The sequence below is a fragment of the Chlamydomonas reinhardtii genome, chromosome 9 (genome assembly GCF_000002595.2).
Source record: "Chlamydomonas reinhardtii strain CC-503 cw92 mt+ chromosome 9, whole genome shotgun sequence".
Classification (NCBI taxonomy): Eukaryota; Viridiplantae; Chlorophyta; class Chlorophyceae; order Chlamydomonadales; family Chlamydomonadaceae; genus Chlamydomonas; species Chlamydomonas reinhardtii.
The window spans coordinates 733,596-761,202 of NC_057012.1; the positions used below are offsets into that span (position 1 = coordinate 733,596).

The 27,607-nt window shown below is 62.8% G+C and overlaps 6 protein-coding genes across 6 annotated transcripts; 4 read left to right on the plus strand and 2 right to left on the minus strand.

The window, feature by feature from the left end:
* Positions 1-6: 6 nt before the first annotated feature.
* Positions 7-6,232, minus strand: CHLRE_09g402602v5 (uncharacterized protein). The gene is made up of 2 exons (XM_043066081.1): positions 5,825-6,232; positions 7-5,506 (listed from the first exon to the last, which is right to left on the minus strand). Exons 1-2 carry the CDS (start codon positions 5,846-5,848, stop codon positions 1,256-1,258), a joined length of 4,275 nt encoding a protein of 1,424 aa, XP_042920769.1. The 5' UTR covers positions 5,849-6,232; the 3' UTR covers positions 7-1,255.
* Positions 6,233-8,202: 1,970 nt separating this feature from the next.
* On the plus strand, positions 8,203-13,604 carry CHLRE_09g402500v5 (uncharacterized protein). The gene is made up of 15 exons (XM_001695171.2): positions 8,203-8,681; positions 8,890-9,102; positions 9,199-9,309; positions 9,501-9,722; positions 9,866-10,048; positions 10,181-10,333; positions 10,507-10,764; positions 10,981-11,213; positions 11,334-11,412; positions 11,533-11,636; positions 11,743-11,894; positions 12,013-12,167; positions 12,275-12,457; positions 12,593-12,844; positions 12,981-13,604. The coding sequence occupies exons 1-15, from the start codon at positions 8,490-8,492 to the stop codon at positions 13,077-13,079; spliced, it is 2,589 nt and encodes an 862-aa protein (XP_001695223.1). The 5' UTR covers positions 8,203-8,489; the 3' UTR covers positions 13,080-13,604.
* A 208-nt stretch (positions 13,605-13,812) lies between these two features.
* On the plus strand, positions 13,813-18,214 carry CHLRE_09g402450v5 (uncharacterized protein). Its single transcript, XM_043066075.1, has 8 exons — positions 13,813-14,565; positions 15,021-15,141; positions 15,518-15,627; positions 16,035-16,106; positions 16,385-16,504; positions 16,979-17,098; positions 17,341-17,474; positions 17,698-18,214. The coding sequence occupies exons 1-8, from the start codon at positions 14,083-14,085 to the stop codon at positions 17,780-17,782; spliced, it is 1,245 nt and encodes a 414-aa protein (XP_042920770.1). The 5' UTR covers positions 13,813-14,082; the 3' UTR covers positions 17,783-18,214.
* A 108-nt stretch (positions 18,215-18,322) lies between these two features.
* On the plus strand, positions 18,323-22,664 carry CHLRE_09g402400v5 (uncharacterized protein). The gene is made up of 5 exons (XM_043066071.1): positions 18,323-18,653; positions 18,875-19,009; positions 19,301-20,225; positions 20,422-20,469; positions 20,673-22,664. The coding sequence occupies exons 1-5, from the start codon at positions 18,651-18,653 to the stop codon at positions 21,716-21,718; spliced, it is 2,157 nt and encodes a 718-aa protein (XP_042920771.1). The 5' UTR covers positions 18,323-18,650; the 3' UTR covers positions 21,719-22,664.
* Positions 22,665-23,012: 348 nt separating this feature from the next.
* On the plus strand, positions 23,013-24,604 carry CHLRE_09g402402v5 (uncharacterized protein). Its single transcript, XM_043066072.1, has 2 exons — positions 23,013-23,402; positions 23,738-24,604. The coding sequence occupies exons 1-2, from the start codon at positions 23,231-23,233 to the stop codon at positions 24,352-24,354; spliced, it is 789 nt and encodes a 262-aa protein (XP_042920772.1). The 5' UTR covers positions 23,013-23,230; the 3' UTR covers positions 24,355-24,604.
* Positions 24,605-24,616: 12 nt separating this feature from the next.
* CHLRE_09g402350v5 (uncharacterized protein) lies at positions 24,617-27,602 on the minus strand. Its single transcript, XM_001695064.2, has 5 exons — positions 27,252-27,602; positions 27,024-27,162; positions 26,724-26,788; positions 25,809-25,889; positions 24,617-25,569 (listed from the first exon to the last, which is right to left on the minus strand). Exons 1-5 carry the CDS (start codon positions 27,399-27,401, stop codon positions 25,450-25,452), a joined length of 555 nt encoding a protein of 184 aa, XP_001695116.1. The 5' UTR covers positions 27,402-27,602; the 3' UTR covers positions 24,617-25,449.
* Positions 27,603-27,607: the final 5 nt, after the last annotated feature.

Here is a 27,607-nt window from a genome sequence, read left to right on the forward strand (position 1 = left end):
TGTCGGTATGGCAATTGTCGGAAGGCGCCCACCGGCGCCCGCGGAAACAGGGGAAACCCGCTCGGGATAACGGCCCTTCTGCTAGCAGCTTTCTCGTCAATCTCATTCAGCGAGACTTTCACTAGCTTGAAGCCCAAATAGCCATAAAGCTTCTCACATCGGAGGCCCGAACAGGCCCCGACACTCCCGGACCAGCTGCACAGGCAAGGGCAGAAAATTACGACAAAGCCCGACACAGATGTTTCTAGTCAACCTCTTTGACAAGAAAGGTGGTTTTCCCTCGCAAGGAAGAGTGGGCTGAGCTCACGCCATGTCTCCAGTCTGAGGCCTGCGGCCAAGCGTCTACCTCTACCTCATCTCCCGGACTTAGCCGGGGCTGTACAGGCACGGCCCGCCATGCGTCCAGCCACGTCCCACTGCCAAGCACACACAAGCACAGCAGGCCGTGTCACGCTTATGCTCGCCAGCAAATATAGCAAACCAGACACCGGCCGGCCTTAACCTGCGCGCCGGCGCCGCTTCTTGGGCGACACCGCGCCAGGGGAGGGTAACAATAATGAAGTCTCAGGCGCAGGCGCTGGGGGGTCCGAACACCTTTTGGCCGGGTCCCATGCAGCCCGGGCTGGATCCAGGCCGAGTTGCATACCCCCCTCCCCTGCACCGCGCTGTCCTCCTACGCGTGGCCTTGCTCGCGCCCTTAGCTACGCACATGCACACCGCTACTGCTGACTTTGACCCGCAGCCTACTGGCGATCGACTTGTCATTCAACCTCTTTGGAAACAAGCTCAGCAACAGTTGGAAACAGGAATCACAGCAGCGATGTAAGCACACCAATGTACTATTGACTGCCGGTTCCACACCAGTTTGCAAACTCACCCCCTCGACGTGTGTTGGCATTGGCCCAAAAGCAACCCAAATGCGTGGCACCAGACCCCCTAGTCCTAGACCCCTCTTTCTATCGTTCTGCTTATGCTCCTTCTGCACGTGCTTCTGCTTTGCACATTATCACTATTGCTGCATTATGTCAATATCATAACATGACGAACGCGGTGCACACTTCGTACCCAAACAGCTAGCATTGCAATACACAGAGCTCATGCACGCGCGTACGATAGCATACGGTGTCATACAGCCGAAATAATCATGCAACAATGTCCCGTGTGCATGCGGCTTTAGCTCATGCCCCCATGTGCTCTTTGCTCCGGAGTCCTTTCTTTCGTGGCTCAATTCCATTTGGGTCAGGCACACGCAGGCTTAGTAAGTGATTGTGCTGTGCAACACACTGGAAGGCCGCTTGGGGCGTTCGGAAGTCGATTGGGCGCTCGTGGCAGCAGCTGCCGAACCACCACCACCGGCCTCACCACCCATGCCAATCTTTTCATCCACATCCACATCACTGTCTGTGTCGGTCACAATCATGAAGTCATCCACAGCTGCACCAGCGGCGGCGGCCTCAACGGCACTGCTGTGTCCCGTCGCCGCGGCGGCCCCAACATCACCGGCAGCCAGTGCCACCAAATGTCCGTAGCGTGCTGCGGACGCCAGCGGCTGTTGTAGCTCCGGCGCCGGCACGGCCGGCTGCTGCTGCGGGCGAAGCGTTGCGTTCCTTGCGTCGTCTGCCGCAGCCGCCCGCTGCTGGAGCGGCTGTAGCAGCGGTGGATGCGGTTGTAGGAGCGGCGCCTGCAACTGCGCCTGCGCCTGCAGCCCCAACAGGAAACCGATTTGCGGTTTTGCAAGCGACACGGCGGCGCCAGTAGCGCCAGACAAGAGATGTGACGAGCTACTGCTACTGCAATTGCTACTGCCAGCGACAGGCAGCTGCGCGCCGCGGTCGCCGCTTTCCCCGGCGGCTGCCTCGCGTGTCGGCGGCCACGTGCGTGGCGTCGGCAGTAGCATGGTCAAGTTGCCGTCGGCTGCGGTGCCCTTGCCGGCAGTAGCAGCATCAGCAGCAGTAGCTAGGGCGTCCGGCTGTAGCGCGACCGCATCTGCTGCGGCGGGCGTTTCGCGCACCGGGGGCTGGACCGCTCCCAACCGAACCGGGATACCACCGGCGGCGGCGTGGGAAGCATGCTGCTCTTCCGCTTCTATGAAAGCTGCGGTGGTTGGCGCGCTGGGTGCGGTGGTGGCCACAGCAGCGCATGAGGCCAACACCGGTACGGTGTCCCCTGCTGCCGTGGCCACCGCCCCCGCCGCCTCCGGCGCGACATCCGCTGCCATTAGCGCCGCCGCCGCCGTCTCCTGTTGCTGCGCCAACATCGCCTCCAGCGCAGCTGCAGCGCTTGCGGCTCGGTCAGAGGCGGCGGAGGGGCGCAGGAGCGGCCCGCTGCGGCTGCTGGGAGAGGGCGGCGCCGGAGCAGTGAACAGTGGTGACGACTGCATGCCGCCGCCCGGCTGCCCTGCCGGACCGCTGCTGCCGGCGGTCGCGCTGTTGCCACTGAGCCGAGCCGCTGGCACGAAGCTCCTCGAGCCCAGAGGCGACGTGTACGCCCCAGGACCGATGCTCTTGTCCCCGCCGCCGCCACCATTGCCACCATAAGCACCAGCAGCACCAGCACCACCGGGCACCAGAGCTGGGGAGGACAAAGGGGACATGAGCGTCCGGCGCGCGGACCCGCCGGGCCCCATGCCGTCCGTGAAGCTGCTGCTGCTGCCCTGCACTGCTACAGCGGCAGCGTTTGTGCTTCTGCCGCTGCTGCTGTTCCACAGCGTGCGCACCGGCTGCTGCTGCTGCTGCTGCTGGGCCCGGGAGTTGCAGGAGGCCTGGCCGCCAGCAGTGGGGGTTGCGTCCGCAGCAGCGGGGCGCGGGCTCGGGCTCGCAGACAGCGGCAAGATGACTCGTGGCGAGGAAGGCAGGCTGCTGCTGCTGGGTGGTGGTAGGGCGGGTGGCGCCCAAGCCGCCATCGCCGCCGCAGCCACTTGGCTGCTGCGGCCCATTGGGCTAGCAATGCCCGCCACCTGCTGCTGCATCGGCGGCGGCGGCACTGCCGGCAGTCCGCTGCTGCTGCTGGGAGCCAGGAGGCGCCGCCGCGCCAGCGGCGAGTGCGGCGCCGTCGCTGCTGGCGCCGCAGCGGACGGAGACTCGGGCGCCAGCAGCAGCAGTCGGCCCACGTCCCCTGCTGCAGCCGCCCTACCGGCGCTGCTGCCTGCGGCTGCGCCTGGGCTGGACCCCGCGGCGCCGCTGGAGGGCCCTGGCGCGCTGCTGCCCGCCGCCCCCGCCGCGTCCGGTGCACCGACCGGCAACAGCAGCGACAGCGACAGGGTGCGGGGCGGCGGCGCCCGGAAGCGGTGCTTGCTGGCCGGCGCTGGACTGAGAGCTGGCGCGTCCGCAGCCGCGGCTTGAGCTGCTGCAGCAGCAGCAGTAGCAGGTGTAGCAGCAGCAGGCCCGCTGATATCCGTGGCCGCAACCTTCAACTGGGCCAGCTGTTGCGCCTCAATCGCTGGCATGTCGCCCGTCGCGGCCGCAGTAGCCCACGCCCGCGCCGCAAGGTTGGCCACCTGTTGCTGCTGCTGCTGCGGTAGCTGCGGCTGCCAAGCAGCCTGCGGAGCCGCGGCAGGACCGGCGTCGGTGGCTCCACCTGCCGCGTTGCCGCGGCGACGTCGGTTCATTGCGACGGGCGCAGCGGCCAGCAGGGGCGGGGTGCTGCTGGCGGCTGGGCCCGTTGCCGCTGAGGCGCCGGAAGCGCCCGGCGAGCGTGGCGGGGAGGAGAGCGCACCTGCAGGCGCGCCGCCGGTGGGAGCAGGTGCAGGCAGCGCCGACGGCAGCAGGGCCGAACAGTCGCTGCTGGAGGGCAGGGGTGACAGTGGCGGCGGCGGTTGCTGCACGCGAACTCCTGCCGCACTCAGAAGGGCGGCCCTCAGGGTTGCAAGTCCTGCGGTCGTCGAACTGTCATCCTGCTGACTATTGCTCAACCCGCTGCCCGAACTGTGAGCCATCGGCCTAGGCTGGCCGGGGGCTGGCATTTGTCCGCTGTTGTAGGCTTTTTGATAGCGCCCCTGGGGCGAGGCGGCTGCATGACGGCGGAAGTCTTTCTGCACCTGCTGCTCCTGCAATTGTGGCTGCTGCTCGGCCTGCTGCCATGTTGATGGCGGGTTGGTCAGAAGCCGCATGGGCGGCGTGTAGCGGCGGCCACTGGTTGGGGCAGGCAGGGCAGCGGCTTCCGCCGCCGCCGCCGCCACAGCTCCTCCTCCTGCTGGTGGCGGCGACGCGCCGGCAGCGGCGCCCCAGCCGTAGCCAACATCCTGCTGTGGACCAGTGTCACGGTCATCATCGACAGCGGCCGCTGCAGCGGGCAGCAGGTGCGCCAGGAACGACGTATCCATCACGGCCAGGGCACTGCGCCGCCGCAGGCGCGGCAGCCGTGAACCTCCCGCTTGACTCATGCCGTCCCCGCCGAAGCCTTCCGTTTCGTGTGCCGTGTCGGCACTTCCGGCGGTGCCACCAACCCGTCGGCCGCCTGGCTTGCGCAGCGGTGACGGCGGCGCACCTCCCGCCGCCCGGTCCGCGCCCGGGGCCCCACCACTGCCGCTGGCGCCACTGCTGACGCCGCCGCCTGCAGACCAGGCCCAGGGGGTGTTAAGGAACTGCGCGGCGTCCGAGCCCGGCACACACGAGGACATGCGGCGCCGTGCCACTCCAGCGGTCCTGCCGCCGGACGCCACCGCCGGTGTCGGTGTCGGCTCGAGCGCGCTCCCGCCGCCGCCGCCGCCGCCGCCGCCGCCGCCGCCGCCGCCGCCGCCGCCACCAGCTCCCCACCACGAGCTGGACACCTGCGTGGTCGTCATCGTCCCCGCCGCCGCGTTTGATGAGCGCGACGCTGGCCGCCGCAGGAGCCCAGATCTGGCTCCTACGGCACAAGCCGCGTCCATCAACACAGCGGCCGCCCCCACCACATGGCTGCCAGCGCCGCCGCCCGCGTCGTGGCCGTCACCGCCAGCCCCATCGCCGATGCCGCCGCCGCCGCCGCCGCCACCAGTCGTGCCGCTTGACCCGACAGGGACTGGCGCAGACTCTGCGACAGGGGCGGCTGCGGACGGGGAGCACGCGGCCGAGAGGGCGTCTACCTCAGCGTCCTCGCCACTCCAAGGGTCTGCTGGGAAGCCTGGCTCCTCAATATCAGCACTGCCCATGCCGTCGCTTCCTGCGCCTTCGGCCTGATCTCCGCCGTCATGCCCTGCCACGGCGTCGGCGGACGTTTGCCCACTCCCCCAGCCACCGCCTTCCCTCCGAGCTCCGGCGACCGCTGCTGCAGCCGCCTCCTCATCCAGAACAGAGGTGACCTCGGTCAGGGCGGACAGGGTAGAGGTGGCCCGAGCGTCTCCGAACTGCAGTCGCGTGGCAGAAGCGCGCTGGTGCTGTTCCCGCATGTGCGCGTGCACGACGCGGGCGGTCTGCGCCATGGACGCCAGGCGGCTGCTGTGCGCGGCGCGGGCGTGGCTGAGCACCTCCCCAGCCGCTGTCATGAGGGAATAGCCGCGGAACAGGGCGGCTGCCCGGGGTGTTTGGCCCTGCGCGCGGTGATGCAGTAAAGAAGGGGCGAGCAAGCGCGTCATCGAAGAGCGGAGAATTGCTGGGAGAGCCAGCAGCAGGCCCTGGGACGGACTGTGCCCAAGCGCCCAACAGACAAAGTGCAGATGCACGACCGTATCACGTAGCAATCCGTGCTGCTCAAGTTGAAGTTTAAGATGCTGAATGGTTCTTGAGTGCACCGACTCTTCGTCGCTCGCCTGACGCTGTCAGGCCCAAGCGCCATGCACTTGACTCGCACACGAGACGTAGTTTCCGCCAACCCGTGGCCTTCTGCTTAATATGGTCAAGATTCTTACCTGTGCATCGCTGGCATCTGACATTCGCCAAGCGCGTGCTTAACTCGCTCGCGTGGCTCACTCGCTGCGGCACAGTCGCCCAGCAGGTTGAAACCGCTTACACCATCCAGTTCAGAGCCATTCTTAACAAGCAGATAGCTGAAGCAACTATGGCTTGTTTGCTGAGGCTTTCAATTGGACGACATCTTCTTGCAACGCTGCTTGCAACGTGCGCAGTTGGAAAGCGACTCGAGGTTTGAGTTGTTGCTTGTGCACGAAATGCGAGCTCTGTTGGGTCAGGACGGCCTGCCTACCTGTTTTCGCAGAAGTACGATCAACTTGTTACGGCATGAGTACGCAGTCGCAGTCATGTGACGCGCCTTTATGATAGCACTTCGAGCTGCCCGGCAGGATGCGCTACAAGCTTTAACTGTCATAATGGCTGTCATCTTCCGAATAGTAGCTTCAGGAGCCCCGACTCCCATCGGCGCGCTCTGCCGTGGCGAACGGTCAAAACGACGGTGGCCATCCGTATAGCAGCGGAGGCAACAGCTTTCCGCGGCTTGCAGTGACCCTGTTACACCATAGTGCCCTTCAGCGACGGAGCTCTTCTGATGATAGCTTCCTTGATTTCCCATACAGACGTGACCTGTGGGCGGGACGCCCACTGACGCCCCAACTGTCGTGCGCCGGCACTTCAGCCCCCGGTGGCAGCCCTAGACATGGCTGGGGCGTGACACAACTAAGAGGGGAAAACCCCGTGTCAAGGCTGTACAGGCCATCTCAACTACAAAACCTTTGCGCTCAGTGTTCTGGCCAGTCAATATTGATACTTCAGTATTGATCTCTGTTCGAGACGGGGCTGAGCCGGTCTTTCTCTCTCTAGTTCATGTTCAGCCTCTTCTACCGCAAGCCCGCTTCCGAGTCGGCGCTTCCCGCTCCGTCCTCTCCCCTGCTTCCGCGCACCAAGATATGACATCGCAGGGCATTGGGTAGTCGTCCTGCTACACAGAGCGCATTCGTTGAGGCACATTGCAACTTGCAAGCATGCATATGAAACGTTGCGCTGCAGGAGTCGGCACTACAAAATCTGACTTACCGGACTCCCAGGCTGGCTCCAACGCTCCGTCCAGGCGGCGGGCAGTAGCGTCACATGGCAAAATGCTCTGGGCACGCCAGGGACTCGCCGTCTCATTTCCATGCCACTGTGGGATATGACCGTCAGCATGCCGCCAACGCGTGCTCGGAGTTGGGCGCATTCCGCATAGATAGTTCGCTTGTGCGTGTTGCGTTTTTTCAAGCACGTCAATAAGTGGGCCTCCAGGCAACGGGCCCTGGCCAGCGCGCAGCCTGGCTTCGTGGGTTCCCCGACACACTTCTGCGCGTTCGCAATTGTATGAGTGTAAGCACGCACAGACACACCTGCGTGCTGCACAAGGTCTGCGCACACGCCGCGTCAGCAACACCGGCAAGCGGCATAGCTCTCGATCTGCTAGTCTTCAGACTGGGAGGGTTTGCAGCAGCACTTGGGCGGTGGCGTCTAGCTGGTTCTGGGCAGCACTCGATGGTCCGTGGGGGGTCCCCGGACCCCCCGTCTAAGCAACTCATCAGGGGTACCTCCACGACTCGGTTGCGCGCTCGGTTTGTCCACTCTTGTAGCATCGCTTGCAAACACAAGTCCTAACTCCTGAGCCATAAAAGGACGGCTTGCAGGCTGTGGTAAAATGTTTCAGTACCGTAGTTACGAGTTGCGGGCATCATACCCTGTAGACTTGCAGCCTGGTGCGGCGTGGCCTGGCCTGGCGCGTGGGTAACACGTGTGCGTGCGTTGGCTGAAGGGTCTTTGCCAGGCAGCGGTGGTAGAACATAAAGCATGACAGATATGCGGTTCACTGGTGAGGTGTGGGTGTTGCCGCGTCGCGGGGAGCGGGTTTGCTCAAGACCTGACCATATGCCTGACCATCGCGCGGCGGCTTCGCGCCACGCTTCGCGCACTGCATCCGTGGCGCAATCGCCCATTCATGCGTGTGTGGCCGTCACGACGATGTATCTGCCCTATTGGGTTGAGCGTGTTTTTAGGATCATCCAGCTCGGCATGGTGTGGAAGCGCGCATAAACGCACGTCAGGGGGATGACCGTGGGGATGTACGCTGCGGGGGCATTGATGGCATTCCAGCATGGGCAGGGCATTTTGGCCAGCTTGCGCCGTCTGGATTATGAGGGCAGCCAGTTTGTCCATTGGGTAAGCACGTTGTTTGAGCCGTGCCTGGAAGAGGACATGGACTTGTGGACTGGTGCAGGTCGGGGAAGGGCAGGGGCATGCACGCACCTCAGGTAGTCCCGCTGGCATGTCCGCTGGCATACATGCTCCTGGACCGGGCACATGCCTCCTTTCTGATAGCAAATACAATTGAAGGTTTACTGGGCAAGCAGGCTCGCAGCGACCCGACCCTTTTCTCCCCATGCAGAATTAGTACGGGGCTTCTGCTTCTCTTGCTTTGACCCCCCTCCTCTGCCAAACCTGTGTGCCTGTTGTCAGGTGCTAGGTTGTAGGGACTCAGGTGGACACCAACACATCTACTGGCTGAGCAGTGAGCACCTGCGCCGATTGATTCTCTCTCCTCTTGGCTGAGGCCGCGTTGACCAGCCTGTGAACGGGCATTTTGTGCGAGGATAGCTAGCAACCATGGACAAGCTATTAGATTTTGGCTTCCAGAACATTGACTTATGGAGGTCAGAAGAAATGGAGCTGGTGCGCCTGCTTATCCCCAGCGAGAGCGCGCATGACACCGTGGCTGCGCTGGGCGAGGTTGGGCTTCTGCAGTTCAAGGACATGAACACGGAGAAGAGCGCCTTCCAGCGCACTTACGCCAACCAGGTGGGCCAATCGCGCGGGTCTGGAAGACCGAAGGGGTTTGCTCAGGCCTGGCGTGTTCAAATGCTCCAGGATATTATGTTCAATGACGGGAAGGCAGGCCGGTGGCAGGAACGTTGTAGGGTGCACAATCAGCCGCAGGATGTGTGTGTTGGCTTTCTCCTGCGAATAGGTGCTCTGCTCTAAGCTCGAGCGCCGTCCCAATTCACAGGTCAAGCGCTGCGATGAGATGGCGCGCAGACTGCGCTTCTTCACGGAGCAGGTTGAGAAGGCCGGGCTGACTCCTACCGTCCACAGCGCGTCGGGGAAGCACGAGCTGGACGACCTGGAGAGCCGGCTGGAGGAGCTGGAGAAGGAGCTAATTTCCATGAACGAAAACACGGAGCGCCTGGACCGCACCTACAACGAGCTGGTGGAGCTGCAGGTGCGACCGCTGGCACGCACCCGCTCTGCACAACTGCACCCCAGACCCCTGTGCCTGCTACACAGTGAACGATACTGACCTGAATCATCTGTGCAGGTGGTGCTGGAACACGCGGGCAAGTTCTTTGACAAGGCTAAGGCCAGCGTGCGTGCGGACCGGGACTATGCGGGCGTGCAGGAGCCGGACGCCCCGCTGCTTGAGGTGCCGGTGAGTAGTGACCAACAGTTCGGGCCGGGGCTGCTCACAGGGTTTTGTGGGGCAACTGAGGTTTCTGTTGCCTGTGGGGCTGGGCTTGGCATTGAAGTGGGTTTGTGGAAGCCCAACCCACTTCGCCTGACGCCCTGATGGCCCGGCCTTTGACATCATTGCTGTGTGTGTTACGGTATACAATCCCCCAGGGCCAGGACAAGGTGTCACGCATTGGCTTTGTGGCCGGCACCATTCCTGCGGACAAGGTCATGGGATTCGAGCGCCTGCTGTTCCGCGCAACGCGCGGCAACATGTTCCTGCGGCAGGGGTCGGTGGGCGAGGTGAAGGACCCGATTACCAACGAGACCGTGAGCAAGCACGTGTTTGTGATCTTCTTCGCCGGCGACCGCTCGCGCACCAAGATTATGAAGGTGCGGAAGCATGCCTTGCCGGCCTTCCCCCTCAATGCGGTCCTGCTGTGGCCGCACGACTGTGGGCATACCGACAGTCCGACACAACTTCCTTTCCCGGTTGACTTACCATGCTGGCTCAATCCCCATCTGCCCTACCACAGATCTGCGAGGCCTTCGGCGCCAACCGCTACCCCTTCCCGGACGACCCGGCGCGCCAGCGCCAGATGGACAGCGAGGTGACAGCGCGCATTCGCGAGCTGCAGACCACCGTGGACATGGGCCTGAAGCACCGCAAGGCGCTGCTGCAGAACCTGGCTGCTAACCTGGACGAGTGGACCAGCCTGGTGCGTTTGGGTTAATGAGTTCTGGACATGCGCTGACACGAGTGCTTGCGCTTACTTAACCTGGTGGCTTGCGCCTGGGTTCGCTGCGCTATCGCTAACGTACCGCATGTGTGGCCCGGCTCCATTGCGCAGGTGCGCCGCGAGAAGGCTATCTACCACACGCTCAACAAGATGAACGTTGACGTGACCTCTAAGGTCCTGGTGGCGGAGGCGTGGGTGCCCACCATCGCCAAATCGGACGTGCAGCGCGCGCTGCGGGAGAGCGCGGAGAACAGCAGCACGCAGGTGCGCAACGCCTCGGGGTGTGGGTGGAAATGGGGATGGGTGGGCTGGATGGCAGGGCAGGGAGTCATCAGGCCTCGCCCAGGCCTGTGGCCGGGGCCACCGCAGTAGATGTCTCCGTGTGGGTCGACCCAACATGCAGTAAATGGCCATGCCCCGCCTGTATGCGTCCGCAGCTCAACGTTATCATGCAGCCGGTGGTGGCGCACGGCCAGCCGCCCACTTATTTCCGCACCAACAAGTTCACGGCGGCGTTCCAGAACATTGTGGACTCGTACGGTGTGGCCAAGTACCGGGAGGTGAACCCCACGGTGCTGACGCTCATGACCTTCCCGTTCCTGTTCTCGGTCATGTTCGGCGACTTCGGCCACGCAATTCTCATGATTGCCTTCGCGGCGCTGCTGGTCTGGAAGGAGAAGCAGCTGGCTAAGCAGGTGCGCTAGCTCTCATGGGCCGACAAGTTTAGGAGCAGGCTTGTGTAATACGTCTTCACTTGCTGTGTGCCGCTGGCGTCGCGAGCAGGGGCTGCATGTGCATGTGGGTTAGGCAGCGCCCAGGATGAGCCACGGCGCAGGATGGGCAACGAGAGCGAAGTACGAGGGCTCACGCAAACCATGACTTCCTTGCATCTCCCTGCCTTGTGCCCGCAGGACCTGGGCGACATGCTGCAGCTGCTGTTTGGCGGTCGCTACGTCATCCTGCTCATGGGCATCTTCTCTTTCTACCTTGGCCTGATCTACAACGAGTTCTTCTCCATGCCCACCGTCATCTTCGGCCGCACCAAGTTCAAGTGCTACCACGGCGACGGCTCGGAGATTGTCAACGACTTCGGCGAGCCAATCACCAACACCATTGACCCGCGTGACTGCCAGATGGTCTACGAGTGAGTCGTGCAAACCGTTGCGCGTTAGGCTCCCCATGACCTACGGCGCCTTCCCCATGCGACGTTTGCATTGCAAGAGCAGACGCAAATGGCTGACCTGCAATTGCTTTCTCCCATCAGGGGCGTTCTCAAGATGCCCCCGGACAGCGCACCGCTGGTGTTCGGTGTGGACCCCATCTGGCACGGCCGCAAGACTGAGGTGCGTTTGCATGTGATGTACGCTCCATTCGAGGATGTTGCGGAAGCGCTGAAGATGCTGCGGCCTTCGGCGCATCCTTGCTACCTGCTTGCATAACCGCTGTCGTGTTTTGCCCTGCAGCTGCCCTATTTGAACAGTATGAAGATGAAGATGTCGATTCTGCTGGGTGTGGCGCACATGAACTTCGGTATCATCAACTCGCTCTACAACAACCTGTACTTCAGGTGTGTCTTGGTCGGCACTTCTCCCAATAGCTCAGGGTAGCGTGGTAGTACCCATGCTTGCTCCTACGTCCATGGCCTGACACGCTGCGCCCCACGCTTGCTGCAGGGACTGGTTGTCCGTCTGGTGCGAGTTCGTGCCGCAGATGATTTTCCTGAACTTCATCTTCGGCTACCTGTGCATTCTGATCGTGATCAAGTGGTGCACCGGCAAGCTCACCGACCTGTACCACGTTATGATCTACATGTTCCTGTCGCCCGGTGAGTGGCGCTAGCTACAGGGACTGCGCATTATCAAGGCGGAGTTAAGTTTATGTTCCACTCGTGCAACCACTACTAGTCTTTGACCTGCGTATGCCTTTCTTGATGGTTTCCGCAGGCGGCGGCTTCGACGACCCCAGCCAAATTCTGATTCCCGGCCAGCCGGGCCTGCAGGTCTTCCTGCTGCTGGTTGCCTTCGTGGCGGTGCCCTGGATGCTGCTGCCCAAGCCGCTCATCCTGAAGAAGCGGCACGAGGCCCTGGAGGCCGCCAAGGTGCGTGGCGCCAGTGCAGTGCTTTGCTGTTGCCACAGCCACCTACCTAGCTTTAGAACCGTCGTGGAGGGGTATTTTCTCACGCATGTGATGCGTGTACAATACAGGGCCAGAGCAGCGTGGAGCTGACCCAGAACTACGGCGCCCTGGCGGACGACGAGGAGAGCCGCCACCGCCCCGCCGCGGCCGCTGCGCACGGCGACGGCCACGGAGGTGGCCACGGCGGCGGCCACGGTGACGGCCACGGCCACGGCGGCGAGTTCAACTTCGGCGAGGTCATGGTGCACCAGGTGGGTTGTGGTACTTCAGGACGCAGGGGCACCTGATTTGCCTGCCCATGATGTCCTGCATGAATGTTAGACCACACAGTTCGTGTAGCCTGCCAGGAGCTGAAGCAGAAGCAACTGCCTTCCGCACCCTTACAGATGATTCACACCATCGAGTTCGCGCTGGGCGCCGTGTCCAACACCGCCTCGTACCTGCGTCTCTGGGCGCTGTCGCTGGCGCACTCGCAGCTGGCTGGTGTGTTCTATGACCGCGTGCTGATGGCGGGCATTGCCGCCAACAATGTGGGCGCCATGATCATCGCCTTCTTCGTGTTTGCGTGCGCCACGCTGGGCGTGCTGATGGTCATGGAGTCGCTGTCGGCCTTCCTGCACGCCCTGCGTCTGCACTGGGTAAGCGCTCCGTGGGTGGCCCACCTGCAGTACTTGACTATGCGTAGGGCCGTCGGCAACCTAGGCATACCCTTCACTATGTTGCACGAGCTTACGCTTGCACTGGGCTGTGCCTGCCTCCCTCCCGTGCCCACAGGTGGAGTACCAGAACAAGTTCTACAAGGGTGACGGCTACAAGTTCATGCCCTTCAGCTTCGCGACCCTGAAGCAGCTGGAGGACGCTGGCCAGCTCTAAGTAATAGGAGCAGCCGAGTGCACCTGCCAAGCACTGATGTGTGGGAGAAGTGGAGAGGGCCACGCCGTTAGGTGCGCCCGACCTCAGGACACAGCGGGAAAGGAAGAGAGAGTGCCGAAGCCGTGGCTGGTGTCACGAGCGCCAGGTATGCCGAAACGGCAATTATTTTGTGTGAAAGGGAATGAGCTGTGGGAGGGGCCCCAACCTATAGGGAATGAGCTGTGGGAGGGGCCCCATAGCTATGGGAGGGGCCCCAACCTTTGCCGAAAGGTGTGCTGAGTGACGCGCGCGATTTGGAGGGGAGTGCATGAGCGTGTGACTGAGTGATCTTTCTCTTTCGAACTAAGCGTGCAAGCGATCTACCGTATGCTGTTTCCCGATTCTGCATGGCTGTAAAAGCTTTTGCAAGGGTAAAGGCTTCCACTCCGATGCTTCCGCCGCTGGTGAGAAGCGCCCGAACCGTTTCCTCTCCCACGGCATCAAGGCCCAAAATGTTTAAGTTTCAGCGTTTGGTCACTCGAGAAAGGGTAGTTGGCGAGGTTCGGGACCGTATGCAGCCCCACGCGGCGAGAGGAAATGCCCAGTGTCCCTCGCCGCTCCCCGATTACCCCGAAGATGCAAGCCCTGACAGAAGGGGGAGGCGTGGGCACGGGCGTGGGGGGAGGTAGGGGCCAGCGTGCCAACTAGAAAGTGCCCTGCTCGCTTACCGCGCTTTCAGAGCGTGCAAAAGGTAGTACTGCTGTTCTGTCTTGCAGAGGTAGCGACCAAGCTGTCTTTGGAGAGGTTTTTAGGCCATGACATGAAGCCCGGCCCATTCGGCTCACTTTGCTTGGCAAATGAGACATGAGCATTTACTTTCAAAAGGTACTAGGACAAAGCGTTATTCTTGTAATTACAACAGGGGACCGCCTGAACTTCAAGCGCGAGATCTTGTCGATCCCCACGCGAAGCCACTCCGACCGCTTCCCTCCCCCTAAGGGGGGCTGTGACGCGAACCTAAAAAATGGCGGCAGTTGACGTGCTGCCTCCCCGGACGGGGGACGACATGGAGACCGATGCTGCCCCCGCCCTGGTCGCGGACACTAGCACTAGCGAGGCCGACGAAGACCTGTACACTATTCTTAAGAACCTGCAGCGTCAACTAGAGTTCCTTGAGATTCAGGAGGAGTACATTAAGGAGGAGCAGAAAAATCTGAAGCGTGAGCTGCTGCGCGCGCAAGAGGAGGTGAAGCGCATCCAGTCGGTGCCGCTCGTCATCGGGCAATTCCTGGAGATGGTGGACGCGAACAACGGCATCGTGGGCTCGACGACGGGGTCCAACTACTATGTGCGCATCCTCAGCACGCTCAACCGTGAGCTGCTAAAGCCCTCGGCCTCGGTCGCGCTCCACCGGCACTCCAACGCGCTGGTGGACATCCTGCCTCCCGAGGCGGATAGCAGCATCTCGCTGCTGGGTGACAACGAGCGCCCGGACGTGACGTACTCGGTAAGGGGCGGCGGGGAAAGGCGTGGGGAGTGAGGTGGGTGGGCCATGGCACAGAGTATACATATTGGTGGTGCTGCAGCAGTGCAGCCCTAGGGCGGATGAGGAGCCACCGACCAGTAATGAGCCGAGGCTCACCGTGCGAAACAGGGCCCCATCGGTGCTGCTGTGCAGCATGTCCAACGCTCATGGGGCTTTGAACGTGCACAAGGCTGCGACAACCATGCCCAGCCTGCCCTCCGCACCGGCGGCCTTTTCTGTTGCTGTCCGCTTACGGGTCTGGGCATCGGCTGCACCCTACGGGACCTCGCCAACCTGCCTTGAACCCTGTCCCATCACACGCCCAGCCTGCCCTCCGCACCGGCGGCCTTTTCCTGCCCCCGCCTTTCTCCGCCCCTCGCCTGCTTCCTCCTCACCCCCATTCCCGCCTCCCCTCCCCTGCTGCCGCATCCTCCCAGGACATTGGCGGCTACGACATGCAGAAGCAGGAGATCCGCGAGGCTGTGGAGCTGCCGCTGGTGCAGGCGGACCTGTACAAGCAGATCGGCATCGACCCGCCGCGTGGTGTGCTGCTGTACGGTGAGGAACGGGCGCGAGGGGCAGGGAGGGGGCAGGGAGGCAGATGGGGCCGGGGAGTCCTTGGGTTTGGGAGTCGTTGGGGCTGGGGAGTCCTTGGGGTTGGGAGTCGTTGGGGTTGGGGGCGATGGGGGATGGGGCCAGAACCAGCACGTGAGCACGGCTTTGGTGCGGGGTCGCACACAGGCTGCCGGCGGGTTGCTGCTCCCCGTTAGGCATCCCAGTCTGGTTGTTGCAAAACCGGCTGATTGTGTCGGGGCTGAGTCATGCGGCTACTCGTTTCGACGAACCCTTGCACCACCACCGCCTCCCTCACACAACCCTGCTCTCAGACCCCGGACCCGCCCCCGCTTCCGCTCCCGGCCCCGCCTGTACGCAGGCCCCCCCGGCACCGGCAAGACCATGCTGGCCAAGGCGGTGGCGCACCACACCACCGCCGCCTTCATCCGCGTGGTGGGCTCCGAGTTCGTGCAGAAGTACCTTGGAGAAGTGAGTGAGGCTGGAGAGGGAGGGATGGGGGCCGGGCATGGGCGGGGGCGGGGATGGGATGGGATGGGTTGAGCGGGGCCGTGGAGCGGGGCGAGGAGCGGGAGGCGGCGGCAGCTGGGCAAAAGAGGAAAGGCGATCAGAAGACGCGGGTGAAGCTAGTGTGAGGCAAAGGGCAGCACGATACCGGCAGAACGGATATTGTGGCAGCTGGTATGTGCCATGCAGTGTACAGTGACAAGGTGGAGACGGCGCCTGTGTGCTTAACTCGAGCAGTGGTGCCAACGGATGGGGCGGGGCGCCGCAGCCCGCAGCAGCGCCTCACGACCTGCCTGCCCACTGCCCACCTGCCTATCTAACCCCCACTCCCTCCGTTCAACTATCATGAATGTATGGCCCCCCTCGTTCAGGGCCCGCGCATGGTTCGTGACGTGTTCCGCCTGGCCAAGGAGAACGCTCCTTCCATCATCTTCATCGACGAGGTGCGTGTAGGAACGGCAGGGAACCGGCAGGGGACCAGCAGCAGGGAACCGGAGACAGCGGGGAAAGCAAGATAACCGGGGACGGAGGCGGGGGGGGGGCGGCAGGGACGTGCCAGTATCACGTCCCTGCCGCCGGTGATACCCACACACGCAACCACTCACACGCCCTTAAACCCCGCCCTCAACCTGTCCAACATCCCGCCCGCACCCCTGCCCCCCTCCGACCCCCACCTCGCTGCTGCCGCCCCCCTCCGCACCTCCGTCCCCGCCTTCCGCAGGTGGACGCCATCGCCACGGCCCGCTTCGACGCGCAGACGGGCGCCGACCGCGAGGTGCAGCGCATCCTGATGGAGCTGCTCAACCAGATGGACGGCTTCGACCAGACCGTCAACGTCAAGGTGGGGCGGGAGAGGGCGCTGTTTTCACCATGCCATGAGAACGGGGAAGTGGTGGCGGGGCTAGTGGTGGAGGCAATCGAAACCGCTCAGGAGGGGGCAGGAGGGGCGGGGAGGCGGGGGGCAGGCTGGCAGTTCAGGGCAGGACGAGAGGAGGGGGGTCATGCCTGAGCCCAACGAGTATGTTGCCTGGCTGAGAAGGATGTGTGCGTGTTCGTGTGTGCGCATGGCGTGATGCAGTGCTCGCAACACACGTGCATGGTCTCCACACGCGTGACCTACATGCCTGGGGCTCCGTCCTCACCACGTACAGCACCAGCGTGGCCTCGACTCCTGCACCTGTTCATTAGTCTGTCATTGTCATCAACCGGCATGCGGATATGCCGGGCCCCTCCCCCCTGCCCTCCCTCCCCGCCTCGGCCCCCTTCCCCCTTCTTGTTAATCAATCATAAATGTAACCCCCCCTCCCCCACACAGGTCATCATGGCCACCAACCGCGCCGACACGCTGGACCCGGCCCTGCTGCGCCCTGGCCGCCTGGACCGCAAGATCGAGTTCCCCGTGCCCGACCGCCGCCAGAAGCGACTCATCTTCCAGGTGGGGACATGGTGGGGTGAATGATGGTGGTCGTGGCGGGCTGGGGTTGGGGTGGATGGGCCCCGGCAGCTTTGCATTGGGGTGGTAGGCAAGCTGCGAGGGGCGGGTATGTGCGCGCGCTACACCCACGCCCAACACCCAATGCAACGCTGCGATGCTTACCCATCCCCGCACCAACCAATTAAACCCGGAACCCAACCGCTGCGCCCTCCCGCCCCCTCCACGACCACGTCCTCCCGCAGGTGTGCACCAGCAAGATGAACCTGTCTGACGAGGTGGACCTGGAGGACTACGTGTCGCGACCCGACAAGATCAGCGCCGCGGAGATTGCCGCCATCTGCCAGGAGGCGGGCATGCTGGCGGTGCGCAAGAACCGGTAAGTGGCAGGAGGAGAGGGGGGGCTACAGCGGGGCAGGAGGGGGAGTGGTGCAGAGATGGGTCAGGGGTTTGGAAGCTTTGTGCGGGTGTTCGAATTCTGTGCCTCGTGCGCTTCCGTTGGCGTAACATGCAATGCGGAGCTGTGCTCACGGTAACAGCGCATCGCACAAGTACCGACACGCACAAGTCCATAAAACGCCTGTGTTCGGCCTGCTGCCCAGGTACGTCATCCTGCCCAAGGACTTCGAGAAGGGCTACAAGGCCAACGTCAAGAAGGGCGACAGCGAGTTCGCCTTCTACCAGTAGTAGCTCCAGCAGCAGCTAGCGGGAAGCATGGGTTTAACAAGACTGTAAGTAGCGGCCACACTGGAGCGATGCGGTACACTCGGGGCGGTCACTGGTGTTGCGGAGGAAAAGACAGGGCCCAGACCTGGCGCTGGGTGATGAGTCAGCGTGTGCATTTAGCGGTGCAGAGACAGGAGCGTCTTTACGTGAAAACTGCTCGCATCAAGCTGTGTAGCGTCATTTGATGTGCGGGTCTTCGATGGCGTCATCGTCGCAACTGGGCATTTGATGGCGTGCGAGCTGCTAGATTGCCAACACATTCAATGAGAATACGGTAGAGCTTTTCGCGGACCCGCCTAGTGGCTGCCGTTTGTACGTCACTTGTAGGGCTGTCGTCCGTCAGTGATACGGGTTGCGCGGCCTTGCGGGGCGCACATGTAACTTGAGCAAGCAGGAGCTGGCAGGAAAGCCAGTGTTTTGCCCCGGGTCCGGTGGGGGGGGTCATGGCGTGGGGTTTTGCTCGGCCAATGGCATTGCTTCTCTAGTCTGGGTTTCGCCAGATTTCAATACACAGCATAACGCCACCGACTTCTTGCGAGCCTAACGGCACCTGCATTCACCGCAAGTGACGTTTGACCGGCTCTGCGACTCAGGTCGCCCAGCGCCCGTCCGCATTCTCATACACAGTCTTGGCCTCCTATGCATAACTTACAGCAATGATTTCATCTACATGAATGGTAGCGCCAGCGACTCGGCGAACTAGCGTTCTTGACATGCTGCACCACGCGCCACTGGACGCCACTGAAAGACGTGAACCTCTACCTATTGAGCTGGTGCTGCAAAAGTGATAACTTCATACAGCCAGCGGCTGAGCAAGCGAGGAGACACCATGGTGAGCGACGTCTTGGACAAAGCCCTTCATGTTTTGTTGCCGCTTTCAATAGGTACCACAACATTGCGCAAAGTGGTGGAGCTCGTGACCACGGCGGCGCGAACGGCCACACTATTTCGCCCCTTGCGCTGCCCGCTTCCACGTGCGGGCAGGTTTCGCTGCACGCCTTCCCTACCCATACTCTCCTGCATTGCACCAACGCCCTCGCCGCGAACCCCCAGCTTGTGACTGCAGATGAGTTCTATGACATGCTGTCGGCCAAGGAGCGGCTGCTGGAGGACAGCCGGCGGGCGGAGCGCCAGGCTGCTACGCCGCCGCCCAACGCGCACCTACGCGAGCGCTACTTGCGCCAAGCGGTGAGATGGTGGTTCGCTGGTATTGCTGTTGATAATGGGGGTGGAGTCGCCGCCAAATAACATGGCTCGCACGAGTCACGGGAGCTTGCCTGAGGGAGGAGGTAGCGCTTGGGGCTCTGGGCCACTTGTATGAGTCAGAATAAGGGGACTTACCTGAGGGGAGGAGGTGGCGCTTGGCCTATGCTTGGGCCGCGCACAGGCACGCTGCAGAAGTGCGGTCGCGTCATAATCCTACATTAAAGTGGGGAGCTGCAGCTCTGTGATCTTGCTCCATGCTGATGTGTCATGTAGGCGGGACTGGGCCTGCTTCCAAGCGGCTACTTCTCGACGCCCCAGCCCACTGGCGCCGCTACCCGCGACGCAATCCGCCCCCGCGCCGGTGCTGCCGTGGCGAACGGCTACGCAGCCAACGGCGCGCGCAGCCGTGGCCGCGACAGCGGCGGACCCAGTCACGCCAGCAGCACCAGCAGTGACACCCCCAGTCCCCGCACACACTCCCCGGGCCGGCCCTGGACGGCGCCGCCCGGCGCCGGCGCCCGCAGCAGCAGCCGGCGCAGCCTAGCTGTAGCAAGCACAGGCTCACCTAGCGTGGACGCCTCCCTAAGCCGCAGCCCAAGCCGCAGCCCGAGCCTGGGCCGCGGCCGCGCGGCGCGCGAGCTCGCCCGCGCAGATGCGTCCTTCCGCAACAGCGCCGCTGCCGCGCTGGCGGCCACGGAGTCGCAGCTCCGGCGGTCGCGCCGTCGTGCACACCGCTCGCAGCTGCGGGCGCTGCTGTCGCTGGGGGAGCTAGACCTAGACATCGGCAGCAGCGGCAGCAACAGCGGCAGCAGCAGCAGTGGCGGCAGCAGTAGCAGTGGCAGTGGGGATGAGGGTGGCTCTAGCGCAACCTCGTCGTTTGCCACGGGGCGCGGCATCGGGAGCCGCAACCGCGGAGGGGGAGGGGGTGGCAGCCGCGGCGGCTTTGGTCTCTTTGACTCGTGGAATGAGCAGCAGCGCAAGCCGGAGGGGCGAACGCTGCAATACGCCCGGCACCTCGCGCGCATTGCCAGCGGCGGCAGCAGCAGTCGCAGCCTTGCCAGCAGCAGTCGCAGCCGGTCACAACGGCAGCTCGTGGTAGATGTGGCGGGGGCAGGCGTGGGAAGTGGCGTGGCGGTGGAAGGTGGCATGGAGGAGCCTACGGTGGCATTCCTCAAAACGTGGCGTGCCATGAAAAACCGTGAGTTAGTGCAAAAACGAGAACGTGTCACGCTGCAGCGCACCGCCCGCCGTCAGCCATTCCCATGCATACCGTATCTACGTTTGTCATTCAGAGCAGGGGCAGCCAGCATCGTGTTGACTTGCTGTGGACAGGCCTTTCGTGTTCTTTGTTTGCGTGAACTATAGCCACGCTACTGCTGTGGACACCATCACAGGGGAGAAGCTCCGCAAGCAAGTGGTGCGCTTTCTGGTGCACACCCCCGGTGAGGACTCCTGGAAGCCTCATGTGTATTGCACCGTACAATAGCATGGGCTGCGGATATGTGGTGAAAGCTGATTTCGGTACAGGCCGTGGGTGTAGCTTTTGAGGAAACTCAGTAGATGAGCACTGGGACGTACCACTGAGAGTACTTGGCCTCTTATCTGGACGCGCGCCCCTCGTGACGAATTTCTTTTTGCTTCACAGGCGAGCTGGAGAAGCACACGGATCCGCAGCAGGACGGCGGCGCGGTGGCAGCCGGTGCGCCAGCGGCGCCAGGTGCCGGCTCTTCGGCAGCTGCTGCGGCTGGCGGCTGGAATGGCTCCATTGCCGGCTCCGGATTCGGATCCGGCTTCTTGCAGGCGGGCACGCCGGCACCCGCGGCGCTGGCCCCCCTGCAAGGCCACGGGCCTTCGCTGTCCCCGGAAGCACATGGCAACGGACTCGGCAGCTACGGAGCGTCGGCGGCCACTGATCCATACCAGTTTCAATACCAGCAGCATCAACAACAACAACAGCAGCCCCACCAGCACCGGAGCTATAGCTACGAGCGGGCTGCCTCCCCCACCGCCACACAGCCGCCGCCGCAGGTGCTGTCGTACGGCAATATGGCCACACAGACCAGTCCCCGTAACACGCAGGGCGGCGCCGGCGCCGGCAGTGTCGGGCTGCTGTACCCGACCTCCTCAGCACCCGTGCCGCCGTCGCCGCCAGGCGCGGTTTACGAACGTGCGTTCGGGCATGAGCCCGGCAGCCATTTCGCCTACCATTCCTCCCTGCCGCTGCGTGGCGGTGCCAGCAGTAGTGCCGGCGGCGCGCCGGTCCGGCCCCCGTCGCCGCTGACCATTGAGCTTCCGCCGTCCCCGGCGGCGTCGTACGGCGGCGCTAGCGTGGCGGCGGCACCTGCCTTGCCGCCGCGCGCGCCGCTGACGGCGGTGGTGCTGGCGGCCGCCACGGCCAATGGCGGCGGCAGCAGCAGTGGTGGCGGCGGCGCAGATGGGGCAGGTGGGGGTGAGGGCGGTGGCGGCGGGAGGGGCACGGCAAGCTTCAGTGGCTGGGCGGGCGGCGGCGGGCCTTTGGCGGCGGGGCTGCTGACGGCTGGCGATGGTCGCGGCGGCGGCGGCAGCTCGGCGGCTGCAATGGGTGCGGCTTATGCAGGCCTGCGGGAGCAGCAGTCGGCGATCTCGAGGGACGTGGAGGGCATTCTGCGGCGCCTGCAGGACATGCGGGGGCGGCTGGGGCCCGCGCACTAGCCGGTGTGTGGGCGGAGTGCGAGCCGGTCTGCTTGCGCTGGCGTCACTGACCGCGGTAATTGTAAGTGTCAGATCGTTCCAGTACCGGTATGACGTCAAGAGTTTGGCGGTGAGGCCCCACTGCTTCTTCTTTGTGTGTCCCTGCGGAGTGAGCAGGGCAGGGGCGCTGACGGCAGCCAGCCCAGGTTGCGAGTGGTGCCATGCTCGCCCTTGCGCTGTATACGGCCGCATTGCCCAACAAGGGGACACGATGGCCGCGTGCCCGCTGCCTGCCGTGGCCTATGGGCTGTTGTAGACACTGAGGTTATGCACTGTGCGGTATGCTTGTGCTGCTCCATGGAGTTGCAGACTGCGAATGGTGATGTCATTTTGGCTCGGGGAGCAGTCGTTTGGGTGGTAGGGTAGTATGGTGATCAAAACAGAAAGCTGACATGTCAAGGGATGGTCCAAGAACCGATACAATGGTGGTTCCATTACTCAGGAATAGCTGGATGAGGGGTGGGAGCGTTTGCAGAGTACGAAGACGATTCGTTGTACGCTAGTGGTTTGGGGATGTGGAGCTTGGCAAATAGTGTCTGTCTGGACAACTGCAGGGGCGGATGCTTGGCTGGGGTGCGTAGAAGATTCGCTGTGCGCTGGTGGTTTTGGGATGTGGAGCTTACGCAAGTAGTGTCTGTCTGGGGCGGACGCCTGGCGGACGAAGCGGTGGTTGGTCATGGGCTATGGGGAGCTGGACATGCTTGCTGCTGCCACGTCCGACCCCTGCTAGGATGGGTTTCAGCCGACTCGACAGGCGATAGCGCGCACCGGCCCTGTGAGACCACATACGCGCATGTGCCCCCAAGCAAGGGCGCGGGTACGTACTGAAAGCGCACGGGTTGGGCTTTGTCGCAAAGAAAGCTACCATGTTCCAATGTTAGTTTGCAGTTGGGTGAAATGAATTGACGCCTCCTCGCCGGGCCCGCTCGAGGAAGCCAGCGGGCTGGCCCCGGCGTGGGGCCGCGGGCATCCGAGAGCATCCCGCCGGCTGCCCTTGACCGGCGGGCGAGCAGTACCCCGCGCCAACACACATGGTTAGTGTTTGAATGATATTTGTGTATGTGTAGGTACACCAAGGCTAGCCGTTCGAAGAGAAACGCCGAGTGCGCTCGCGGGCCGCTGGCAGTTGGCTCGAGAAGTCGGGCCGCACCCACCCCTGGCTGTTCGCAGGTTGCACCCCGCTTGCGCGTCACTGCTTCGGTAGGTTCGTGGATTCAGAAGATAGTTATATAATGCGCCCTTCCGAGCATCGTATTATTAGTAGCGCCTGGCCAAGCCGTGCCTGCCCACTTTGACTGAGCTCGGTCTTGACCATCGCATCCTCACTTGTCACTTGTCTTGACGCCTCTGCGCAATACTGAACGTTCCATACGCATAACAGTCTGACACGTTGAAGTCCTAACCGCTGAGCTCCATCGGAGACTTCTTTCACGCTGCTGCCACTTTGCATTGCGCTGAGTGTGGGCTCCAACGATGGGTCGACACCAACCGACGCGTCGGCGGTCGGCCGCAGCATCCTCGCTGCTGCTTGCGTTAGCGGGCGTTGCGGTACTGAGCCTGTGTCCCGCGTCTGAGGCAGCTCGCCTTCGCGGCATGTCTAGCGTGCTGGGCGGCGGCGGTGCCCGCGGTTACTCACGCGACGTCGGTGAGTGCGTGTCAGTACCCGTGGTGGAAATGTGTCTTCGGGCCGGCTTAGAACCAGTGCAACCAGCAACTAGCGGGGGGAAACACACGGTAGGATACCGCGACAGCTTTGATCCACAGTTTTGCTTGATTACCGTTGCTTGATTGTGGGTACGGGTCGCAAGCACGGGCCAATGGTATGCCGCGTGCCGGCAGTGGCTGCCAATGTCAGGCTGTTTGGCTGCCACTAGCCCACTACGCTGTCAATGTGAGGCTGTCGACTCCTCCCAGCCCAGCCACAACCTGACACAACCACACACTGATACCCCTCTGCCTCCCACCCACCCACCCACCCAGCCACCGCAGTGCTGTCTGGCCCGGGCGACGTCGCGGCCGCACACGACAAGGCCGGCCCCGCCAGTGGTGGCGCCGAGCAGCATGCGGGGTCACGCCGCCGCCTCCGCGGCCTCTCCAGTGGCCTCACCGGCATCCTCGACCTCAACGTCACACTGCCGTCCATCTGGAACCTGACGCTCACCCTCCGGCCTGCGTCGCCGCCGCCTCCCTGCGTCCAGTGGCACAAGGAGTTCCCGGAGCCCTGCCCGTCACCCCCGCCTCCCAGCCCCGCGCCCTCACCCCCGCCCGGCCCACCCAAGCCCCCAAAGCCTTCCCCGCCTCCTCCTTCCCCGCCCCCCAACCCCCGCCCTCCCAGCCCCCGCCCTCCCAGCCCTCGCCCTCCCAGCCCTCGCCCTCCCAGCCCCCGCCCTCCTCTGCCGCCCAGCCCGCGCCCTCCCAGCCCCCGCCCTCCTCTGCCGCCCAGCCCGCGCCCTCCCAGCCCCCGCCCTCCCCACCCGCCGTCGCCGCCTCTCCCGTGCGAGATCTGGCATAAGGAGTTCCTGTTGCCCTGCCCCTCGCCGCCTCCCCTCCCTCGCCCTCCGACCCTCCGCATCAACCCCGGCCTGCTGTTCCCCTAGTTGAAGGGAGGAGGCCGTACGCCACCGTCGCTGTCCCTGCAGCGGCGGCTGTCTACGAATCCGTGGTCTGAGCAGCATGGGCACTTTCAGGCTTGAAACTCTCAATGGGCGGCCCGGCAGCGCTATCTCGTTCAGGCCGGTTGCAGCTGTGCTACGGTCCTTCACTCACATGCCCAGGTCCGGAACTGGAAGGCAGTTGGTATGGCCATAACCAGAATCAGGTTTGCAGGCTGCTACGCGCGAGGATTTTGTAGGCTGCTGCAAGCTTGCATATAGTGTGCTACATCTGGGTCGAGGACGAGATAGCGTCACCCGTGCGGCGTGCGGCGTGCGTGCCAGTGGTGGAAACTTGTCGCACCGTACATAGTATGTTCATGTGACACCAGCCATACATAGGTCCACATCGCTGCAATTTGGGCATTGTGATGTGCATAATGCCGTATGTTACTGCCGGTCTGATGATTCACGTACAGCCGCATTCCTCACATGTACAGATCACCCCCATAATAACCTATTCTCATACGAGAGATCATCCCCATCAATACTCACTCATGAACTTGCTAGGTGGATTGCCATAACTGCGCACCATTCATCGCATACCACACTACATATCATTGCCTGCATGCGCATGTCTGCTAATCCATGCGAACGGCGCATATGAGCTGTTTGTCAGACACGATGTGACATGGCATGCAAAGCAAGTAGTCCAGTTGGTGTGAGAGGAAAGTAGAATGCGAGCTGCAACTCTGCAGCCCCTCTTTGGTGCACGTACATACCATGCGGTGCCTCAACCCATGCGTGCCACATGTGGTGTGGACTGCGATGCTGCCATGCCCTGCCTGCCTGTAACATGATGATTGCGTGCGACGTGCCACCGCCTGCCACAACTCAGCGCATCTGCGCAGCCTCAGCGTTACCTAAGACACGCATGCGGGCGCGCCAAACTCCTTCCAGCCACTTTGAAACACGGTAGCTGACATTTGCGCTCCAAGATGCCGGGTGCCTCCATTACAGTTGAGTGGGTTTCGTTCCAGCCCAGCCATCAGCATGGCAAGCACGCAGCAACTGTGGGGCCAGCTAGTGCTCCTGCTCCTGCTACTTCCCTCCCGCCGTGGCTGCGGCCGCGGGCGCTACAGCCGCCGCCGGGTCCATCAGCGAGTCCAGGGCCTCGTGGCAGCGGCGGACCATCTCCCGCGCCTTGTCCGCGCCGCCAGCCTGCAAGTAGACAGTATAGACAGGCGGTGTTGCCAGGGAGCTGGTTGCGGGCGCAGCGACAGGCAGGCACTGTTCCCCTACCGCTGGCACTGTTCCCATACCGCCAGCCAACCCCGCCCTAAAACGTTCTCGCTGGGCCCCTCCAAAAGCTACCTCCCCCTGCGATGTGCATATCCAATCTCGCTGCCTGCCCACCCCCTTCTGCACCTTGATCCCGCCTTGCGCTTTGCTCCGCTCACCTCCAGCCCCTGGCAGCTGCTCTCGAAGTGCGCCCGCATCAGCCATTCCAGTGACACGTTCGCGAGCGACTGCTGCGACAGCTGCAGGTGCATCGGGCGCATGCGTGTGGATGAGTTAGTTGAAAGGGGCCCAACCCATGGGGCAAACCCCGACATCAAAGCCACAAATCGACGGTGGCTAACTGCCGGCAGCGACACAACCCTTGATGAGCCGAGCGGCAGTGAGCGTATGGGGCCGGGGACGGCTGTGTGTTGCACTGGCGAATCTGCCTGTTCCTGCACGTCCAGCCCTCGCCTCCTTGCCACCTATACAGGCTGCCCACGCCACCTGCTCCTCCCTCCGTCTCTCCCTTTATTGATGCGGCGCGGCGCCCACGGTCTACCGTCAACCGACAACACCTCCCAGATGACCGAGACTGAAGGCTATACGTGGATCCCGCACTGCATTTCTGGGTTGGGCACGATTCCTTGACTATTGGGACTTGATTCGTGGGGCTTGGCCGGACGGTTGGCCTCCGTCCGCCTAAGTGCCCCTATGTCTACTCTATCCCTTTCTTCCCTCCTGCCGACGCGCCTCGGCCCTTTCACTGTGCCTGCCCTTTTGACACCGTCCCCTTTTCCCTTTGCCACATGTCGCTGTTTCTGGCCCGGCGCTCCCTGCCTGGCGTCAGGGCTCCTTTCCTGGTCGCCAAGCAAGTCGTTATCTCATCACCTCCGCTGTGCTGTGCTCGTGCTCCCAAGCCCGCGCGGCAATTCTAGTCAACGCCACCGCTCGCCCATCCTCTTCACCGCCACGACGCCCCCTACGAGTATCATTGCTCTGCACCTGTCGTCTCGGCCTGTGCTCTGCTAGCTCAGTATAATTTGTTTAGATTGGGCTGGTACTTACAACCCCTCCCTCCCTCTCTGCCTCACCTCCACGGTCATGATGGTCTCATCACCCAGCGCCACGTGCTCACCCGCCTTTAGCACGTGCGGCTCTGTGGTGGTGACAGGCAATCGCGGGTGAACGGTGCATGTATTTGTACTTGGCACTACGTCCGCCGGGAAGTTGCAAGTGTAGAATGCTAATACGACGTCCCTTGCGCTGTTGCGCAGTAAGTGGCAGCGTTAAGTGTGGTAATGGATTGATTCGTCGCTCTGCAGATGCTCAGCTAGCTTGACAGTGCTATCTACCGAGCTCCACACGCACACAGCAAGTTTCACGCTGCGCACCGTTTGGTTTGAGCTTGGCCCCATTCACTCGGGTGCCGTTGGAGCTGCACGTGTCTGTGACCGTCCAGTGGCTCCCAGTCCATGCGAACTCGGCGTGCTTCTCCGAGATGGAGTCATCCTTCAGGTGGATTTTGGTTTTCTGTAGGCAGGGGTCAGGCGAATGTTAAGAATGGCGTGCAGGGGCGTGCCGCGCGGCCGCCCTGACCCACACCAGCCCTCGCGCCGCACCTTTGTCCGCCCGAGCGTCAGGAAACAGGCGTCCATTTCTGCGGCGTCAAAAATCTGTCCCTCGCAAGGCCCCTCGGTCACAATCAGCTTTAGGCGTGTGGGAACAGTGAAGCGCACGTCCCCAGACGTTGACGGTCCCTCATCGGCCATTCTCAGGAAACACTAGCACGGCCAGGTGCTTTGAGAGACTTGTAAAGGCTAATAGTTGTCGTGGAATGCGCAAACACTTGCGAAAGGCTCTATGCGCGACGCTGTGTTGTCAGCTGTCAGGGCTGGGTGGACTTCGCTCGGTGGAAAATGTGAAGGCGGCTTGTGATTGTAGCATGCATACAGGCTTCAGCATAGATTTGTGACGC